Raw genomic sequence first — 8,725 nt, 5'->3', positions numbered from 1 at the left:
GCATAATGCTGCCAGAGAGTTTTTTTAGCAGTGATATGGCTGCAGCTCTATTGTTGTTCTGCATAGATGGCAGAAACTTTTGTCTGACTTTGAGTGAACATGCTTACCAAAGTGAAAGTATTTAGCTCAGATCACAGGAGCAAGTGAAGTCCAAAGATGGACCTACTATCTATGAAGCCAAAATATCCTAGATACTGCCAACTTCTCTGCAAAGGAGCGATTGAGGAGCAAGGTCCTGTCGATACACATGCATTTACATTGTCTCAGCTGTCAATTTTCACATTTCACCCCTTTTTTATAGCATCAAAGAATAAAGCCAAATTACCGAAGAATTGCCTAAAATGACAGAAACAATTTTAGAGATAAGTTAATGTGACATGTACATGGAAGTTTTAGTTTGGTCTATGTCCCATCTTCACTTTTGTCCCCTTCTGTCATAGCAGCCATCTTTATATAGAGTCTATTGCCACATCTCTGAATTATCAAGCCCCTCAAGTCGAAATTTCAACTCGGAAGGTGGGAGGGACCTACAGTGGGGAAAGGAAGGCAGATAGACTTCAGAGGTGTGGGATGAGACAATGCTTTAGTCGTCTGTCTGTGAGCACAGAAGCAGCTGCTCCTGTAAAAAATAAAAAAAAACAAGTGATGTCACCAGCAAAACAGCCGAACAAAACCTGTTGTTAAAGTTAATGCCCTTGTGTGTGTCTGTGCTTGTTCTCTCCAATGCATGCCATCATGTTAGTCCATAGAAATACAATGAACACAGTCTACAACAAACATATCCTATGTGGTTACAGTAATCCATAGCTACACTGGCCTGAAAAAAGAACGTAATGAAAGACCTCAGCAAGTGGAAATCACAGGAAGTAGGGATGAGAGTCAGGCACCGAACCGAATGTCTTTCTAAGCAACTCATATCCAATGTCCAGAGTGGAACCGTCAGTCCCTGTTGGAAAGTTGACCTTGTCCTCTGTGATCCCTCCTGTAAGTATATACCACTGCTGGCCATGTCCCGAACCAGGCCCATTGGGACAGTGCCTGCTGGCCTCCGAACCCAATAGGCTTTCAGCTGTTTGGTCCTCACATGTACAGAAGAACTCCTGTTGGGGAAAAAACTGCTGCCTCAAAAGAAGCAATCAATTCCCCCTTCTGAGATTTGTGACAATAAAGAGTTCAAGAAAAAAGTAAAGTACATAATAGCTCGTCGCAGCTTATTGCAAACTCTGAGAGCCTGGCTCTTGCTTTGAATCCAACAGCTTTTTCATCTCAGTGTAGCACTTATATGTGTTTGACAGACATGCAGGCACTGATGAGGCTTTTCATTATTAGTCTGTAGACAACCTGACTGTGCTACGTTTCACTCCACTGTCATATGGAGCTAGAGGCCAAGCAGAACTAATGAGAAACAGCCTGACTGAGGTTCACCGGATGGATGCCTCGCGCCCCTGTTGGCTCCTCTGAATGGTGACATCATTTTACTGTGATTTTCAAGACAGTTGACAGTCACTGAGGCGAGTGGCGATGGTGCAAAGCTTTCAGTGATGAAGTCAGAATGAGGTTTCCCTTAACTATGGAGTTAGCTTTTGTTTACATTGTGACAGATAATATTCTTTTGAGGAACTATAACTCTTTGTAGAACTGCTCCAGGGTTTTCGGAACATCCTTGTTTGGTCCAGATCTTCAGACCTTTCAGTTTAGTCAAAAAAACTAAAAACAATAACGAGCCTTAAAGCCCACTAGTTGTGGCTAAACTAGCAGACGAAGCCATGCGAGGGTGTGTCCGAGGATCAATTCTTTAGTGCGCTCCCTAAATTGCAACGTGAAACCAAAACTAACCTGATAAAATGTAAACAATGTTGCGAAGACATGAACCGTTGTCTGGACTTTCCTAAAACAGCACAACACTTTTACTAATAGCTAACACAATGGAAAGTCAGGAGACACAAAACTGCTGCAAAACAATTGAACAGCACCCAAAAACACTTGCTCAGGTAATTTATAATTCCAACAACCAAACTTTTGAATGATCCAGTCATGAAGAAAAGACAACACAACAGTCTCTAGGTGAAAAAAAAGGAAAGCCACATCCACCCGAAGCTTAGGTAAACACCTAAATGCCTTTGCCTCCGTGGTGCCAGCTTTCCTAAACATGTCCAACAAGCTATCACTCATCACTGTATTGAATTAGAAAGGCAACAATAGAGCATAAAGAAGAGACAGTGTGCAGTAGCATGCTGGGGAGGGAGAATCACAAAGTCCCCATCATGACTAAATGCTGGAGCCTGCACCCAGCGCTGTGGTAAGTCCCATGACCCTGAGAGGGATGAAGTACTTTTTTATATCCTAAATGTAAGTAAAATATATACTGTTTGATTTATGTCCCTTTTACTAACATGGAGGAGGCAGGATTTATGATCTTTACTCCAGCCAGGCACCAGCTGGTGATCGAGGGGATATGTCATCCATCTTAATATACAGCCTATGGTGTCAGTCTTTTGCAGGCAAGATGAACACAAACATGTTATTGATGCTGAGGTCAAACATCGGAAACATAATCATCCTACACGTAAATGTGCAACATTGAGTTTGAAGCCATATTTTATGGAATTACGTGAAAGCTTTTCAATGTTTTTAAGTCTACTTATATCATGAGCTGTGTGGATTAAACAGTCTCGAGTCATAAATCTGAGCAAGAAACTTGATTCTTTCATTATTAGTATAAATAATACAGAGTGAACAAGACACATGGGGGATGTTTGTGTACAATAACATGGTGGTAGCCAGAAGGAAAACGTTGGGAAATACTGTGGAGCAGCTGGGAAAGAAGACAGGAAGGAAGGAAATGAGTGACTGAAAGAAAGACAGGAAATCCTTTATAGTAAAAATGAGGACAAATGACATCAGTGCTGGAGCTGTTGTTATTATTTCTATATTCATATAACTATCTGCTGCTATTTCTGTCCCTAAATATTTGATTCTTTGTCACTGGCCTCCCTTCACAGTCACGGTGTGTCCAAACTGGTATCACTTTACTCTAACCCCCTTATTCAGCATTTATCAATGCATTGTATCATAGTTTCAAACAGCCATGGACATGCACAATTTGTCAACTTATTCATGTTATTACAAATGTGTTTTACTACTCTTTAATATTATCTGTATTTTGAGCTGCCATATTTGGGTTATTACATGTTTATAAGCTGTTATAGCTGGATAAGTAAGCCTGAAAAGACACTTATTGTCGACAAAAGTCACCTTTAGTCATTGTTTAGCAGATGAGTGAAAACAACAGTTCAAATGTAGACATGGGCAAGTTGACAATGATAAATCCATCTTACTCATGTGCGAGAGTGAAGGTGTCATTTCAGACAAATCCTCCATTTATGCTTTAGCTTGTTAGCAACCATGGTGAGCCTCAACTCACCTTTATTTAGCTAACTTGTTAACAACTTAGATTTACCCTCGCTAACGCAGTTTTGTAATAATAGTAATATTAATAATACTTAATTTGAACAGCGTTTTTTAAGAAACTCACTTTTGATTGCATCCAAAAGAAATGCACACCAAAGATAAAAACATTAAAAAAAAACATAACATCATTTAGTTTTGCTAACCCAGTTTTCATTTTGTATGCTGTTACAGTTAAACCTGGTTAGAGAAAAGAGAAGGGCTGAAGAAATAAAAAAAATGTCATACACATTTTGAAATGAATATTTTTCTTCCTTTTTTCTTTATTTCTTTGCTTTTCTCTCTCTCTCTCTTTCTCCCTCTCTCTCTCTCTCTCTCACATACACACACTCTCTGCTCACATTTCTTATCATGAGATGTAATCTGAACTGCAGTGTGTGTCCAGTACCTCACTCATTTATAGGTCAGCGCCGTTTCCTCCAGTGTGACCTGCATACCTGCCGACCTGTAAGTCACACTGCTGAGGGAAATGACTCAGGCCAACAAGCCATATTATCCTGAAACACACACGAAAGGGAAGAAATAAACAGACAGGGCTATGTCGCGATAGGACTTTGGGTTTGTCTGTCGTTTAATATTACAAAAGATTATGGGATTTTGTGGCCACACTTATTCCAGACGGTACATCACCATGGCTGCCTTTAAATCGAAGTGCTCACTCACCCAAGCAGACTTTCTTCTTTCTGTCTTTACTTTTGTCTTTATATGTTACAAGTCAGTCTTTACATTAACGTAATCATTACAAAGATTAGAATATTTATAATGTTTGAGCTAGCAAAGCTCTAACAACTGATATACTTACATTTACAACTCAAGGGAAATGATGGTAATTGTGCATCTCAGCCTTTTAGGTAATTGTTCCTTTTGTCTGCCCAGTCCTGCCCTGACCCTATGACCTAGTGTAGGTCGAAACTGGTTGTCTTTTTTGGAATATGTTATGTATCTTTTTACTTTGTTGAGCAATAACTAAACATTGACATTACCTGCAATCTTGGTGAGAAGTAAGCCCTTGAAGTAGGTGCAGACGGAAATAGAGAATCAAACCATGTACTTCATGTATCTGTACTAAGCAAATGTCCGTACTTTAGACTCTACTGCCTTTTTACAATGCCTTATAATACAGGTTCACATATATTATATTTTTTAAAGTAATCAATAACGAAAGGGGAACTCGTTCAGAGCAGACGGGTTACATTAGAACCCTGCCTCCTGCAGCACTACTGGTACTAATATGAGAGAGTCTGCATTATTCTTGTACCTAACACAAATTATAATCAACACATTATTGATGGCATACACTTCACTCTGCAAGTACTTTCATTTTGAGTACTTAATTTTACAAATGTTTGAAAATAAATGCTTGGCCTAAAATAGAGTCTACTTATTAATAATTCACAAAATTGATTTCCAACTCTTCTAAATAAGAGTGAAAACTAAAATCCGCTCATAAAAAAATCCCCCCAGACTTATGAACTTTTTTGATTTCAAGTTAGAGTAACATGATTTCTAAAGAGTCACCACCACCTGCTGGCAGGTTGGAGTTACTGTGTCACTGCGTTCATATTTAAGAGAAAGTGCAGCATATGAAAGGCATCAGACTAATTCAGGTCCCCGCTGAGTAATGTCTTAGGTGAAGTGATATCTTATACTCACTGTTGACACAAGTGTGTATCTGTGTTTGTGCGTGCATTGCAGTTGTGTAACTGCTGTATCAAATCAAAGATTTTGAAATGGGTCACACTGGAAACTATTTACGATCACAGAAGCTGGAATAAAAGGGCAAAGGTTGAATCCCTGTTTGACTTGTGTAAGTTACGTTGCGGTTTGAATATAATTTTGTATTCAATTCTAAAATTCTTTAAAGTTAGAATTTGTTTTTTAGTTTAGATACACTGTTCAAGATCAAAACAATAATTTTCAGTTTAAAAATATAGTTTTTAGGGCTCTGCACGGCCAACAGCCAGAGACCGAAGGAGTTATGTTGTTGAGTTGTCCATCCGTCAGTTTGTCCAATTTTTGTGGATGCAATATTTCCGTAACGCCTGGAGGGAATTTCTTCATATTTGTGTTACATTCACTTGTCCTCACGGATGACCTGATTAGATCTTGGTGGTGAAAGGAGAAGGACACAGAGGCCTTACAAAATATGTGTTGGTCAAAAAAAGCTTTGACCAGTTGTCACTTGGACTCAGAAGATTAACTTATCAGATTTCAGTGGTCAAAGTTCAATGTGACCTCATGTGAACCTAGAAAAGAAGTATTAATGATGGAAACTGCACTGGATTTCAGAGGCCAACAACCGCAGTGCAGTATTTCTAGTTCAACAATTTTCTTTTAACAAACAAATCAATTGGCCCTGATTTTCCTCCATACTTTTTGGGCACCACTTTTCTCTACTTTTCTTTTAAAATAACCACTCTCTAATATTGTGTCGTTTTGCTCTTACCAAATGCTGGAACATACACAGAGAGAGGGAAGGAAATAAAGGGCAACACAAACTTGACAAGACAAGACACATGCAACTAATGATGGCAGGGATAGTAATAAATGAAGGAGGGGAACCAGACTGAGACAGGAAATGAAGTGCAGTGAAATGAGAATAAAGTGAAGTAAAAAAAAAATACAGTAAGTAACTAAAAGTATGCAAAACTGAATAAAAAAAATAAAAAGGACGACAACATGGATAAAGTCGTTAAACACAACAAGAAGTCCCACCACAACATTCAGGCACAGTTGTTGCTTTTCAGTTTAGAGACCCAGCAAAGCCAATGAAAGGAAATATCACTTCTTCCAGTTACAAACACAGAGGAACAGACTTCCCTGCTCTAGCTGCTCCCAGGCTTTAAGTACATGCAAACCAAACAACAGTCGCCTGGCAACACATTAACACAAATGTCCAATTGCTGGTGAAGTGAGTCCAGGCCACAACAGCAAAGCCTCCTAACAGAGAGCTACCACACAACAGAGAAGTGCAGGTTGAAGTTACTGCAAACTCTAATAGGTAAGGAAGAATCTATTTTTACTTTTATAGTGTTTTTTTGTATTTGTGTTAATTCCTCGTTTTCCTGTGGTGTTACTGATTGTAAAGTGTCGGTAAATTTACTTTGTCAAGGTACAAAGAATGATAATGTTACTCAATCTTGGCTGTACAAGGTCGAGTAATTTTATTTTAGAACATAGTACAAGGTCTCCCGCACTAATTACGTTGCAAACCACCAGTCAGGCTAAATGGTCACACAAAGCTGGTTATCAACTCATTAAAGGTCTACTTCACCCAGAAAATTATATTTTTTAAAGATACCTTTTTTTAACTCGGAAACCAGGCGCCTCTGTGCCTATTCACACTATGTTACCCATATTAAAGGCATCTCACATATTTTTTGGAATGTGTTCCTGTTTGAAGTAGTAACTATGATTTCACATTTTACCTTTGATGATTGAGATGCTTCTTGTCTTTGATGGTAATAATAATAATAACTTCATTTTGTATAGCGCTTATCTGAAGCAAGGTTACAAAGTGCTTCACAAAAGCCATGGAAAAAAATGTATGTACTAAGAAAAGGGTTAGGGTTAGGGGTAAAAAAATAAAAGATTCAACCGTTGTGTTGACATAATCTTGTAGCCATGTTGAACTGTCCACTCCTCTGTCACATACATAATTGAACACTGTCACCTAGAGACCATTTTGTCTTCCTGCAGCGGAATGGCCAAAGGAAAGAAAAAAAAACGGTCTAAAAAAGGTAAATCAGTCACCTTGAAAATGGCTCAGCAAGGCCAGGAGATGATTATGAGCGACAGAGGGCGCCTGAACCTAAGTTTCCAGGGGATCACCAGTGTGCCAAAGAAAATCCTGAAGGTGTATGGTAGGGATGAGGTGAACCTGAGCAGGAACCTGATCAGAAAGCTTCCAGATTTAGATGACATGCCAAACATCACCGTCTTGGATCTGCACAGCAACATTGTGAGTACTACAGTGAGCTAAGGACACACACCTATGTGATTCTACTACTTTGCTTCTGATACAGAACCAGTTTTATTTATATTGTGATTTTGGGTGGTGCACACAGGATGAACAAACTAATTTGCAATTTATCAATCAAATGCAGTGTCAGCTCTTAACGCGTCTATTTGGAATGGGCTGTTTGCTTGGCCTATGTTAATGCGTTGTGCTTCCACTTTGAAGGCAAATTGCCAAACAGTAAGTGATTCTATGAATGTTGCTGCCATGATGGAGATCAGCGCCTGCACCACCTGTGACTGTCTCAGCACGATGTGGTGAAAGAAATTTAGCAAAATTGTCTGGTTGTGATTTAGCCATTTGACCTAGCTACTGACCACAGCTGTGGTGACGCCGGCGAGCTAGCTCTGTTAGGCAACTCGAGCTGCACTGCGCCAATCATGTGACATACATCATGTGACATACATCATGTGACATACCTCACTCTCCACAACCATCTATATTACACGCCCACCTTATCAGGTGGTCTATTTAACCAGAGAGACATTTCCCATCATCCCCTCTTGCTCGCACTGCTGCTGCAGTATTGTCAACATTTGCTTCAGCCCCTCCACCACCCCAGCATCCACCTGCAGGCTCCAACGGGGGGGTTACAAGTATTTGCTCATCACTGCCATCATTCCTGTGTAATCATATGGGGGAGTGATTAAGTTAGAGCCTAGACATCATACACTAAATCTGTTGTAATGCTGCAATAAATGTTTGAACGTGAGTTGTCTGACTGAACTGTAATTAATCCTATAACGCAAAAAAAAAAATGGAACTGTGTCTGCGGACTGACTGCTGGCCACTTAAACCGCATTGTCCCTGTTTGTGTTGCAGCTGGAGGAGCTCCCTGTGACGATCTGCCACCTCGAGAACCTGGAGCTTTTGAACCTGTGTAACAACCGTCTGACGGAGCTCCCCAGTGAACTTGGCCTGCTAAAGAAGCTCCACACCCTGCACCTGGGTCTGAACCAGCTGAAGGCTCTTCCCGCTTCCTTCGGAGAGTTGAAGGCGCTTCGCCACATCGGCCTCTCTGACAACCAGTTCACCCGCGTGCCCCACTGTCTCTTGAAGCTGAAAAAACTGGAGAAGATCAACCTGGAGAGGAACCCCATCCCCACTGAGCCAACGCAGAGCCTTGAGTCGTACATGACAGAGACGCTCTGCCTGGTTAGAAATATCTTCCTGTGTGAGGATTGTGTGAATAAATGCCGAACTGAGAGGAAAAAGATGGATGATGCAGCAGATGAGTAG

General features: G+C 40.2%; 1 protein-coding gene across 1 annotated transcript; it reads left to right on the top strand.

Moving 5' to 3' along the window:
- The first annotated feature begins 7,171 nt into the window (after positions 1-7,171).
- Positions 7,172-8,725, top strand: lrrc18b (leucine rich repeat containing 18b). Its single transcript, XM_053414267.1, has 2 exons — positions 7,172-7,429; positions 8,309-8,725. Exons 1-2 carry the CDS (start codon positions 7,172-7,174, stop codon positions 8,723-8,725), a joined length of 675 nt encoding a protein of 224 aa, XP_053270242.1.

Source organism: Pleuronectes platessa, chromosome 21 (genome assembly GCF_947347685.1).
Source record: "Pleuronectes platessa chromosome 21, fPlePla1.1, whole genome shotgun sequence".
Classification (NCBI taxonomy): domain Eukaryota; kingdom Metazoa; phylum Chordata; class Actinopteri; order Pleuronectiformes; family Pleuronectidae; genus Pleuronectes; species Pleuronectes platessa.
This window is presented reverse-complemented; position numbering and strand designations above follow the sequence as displayed.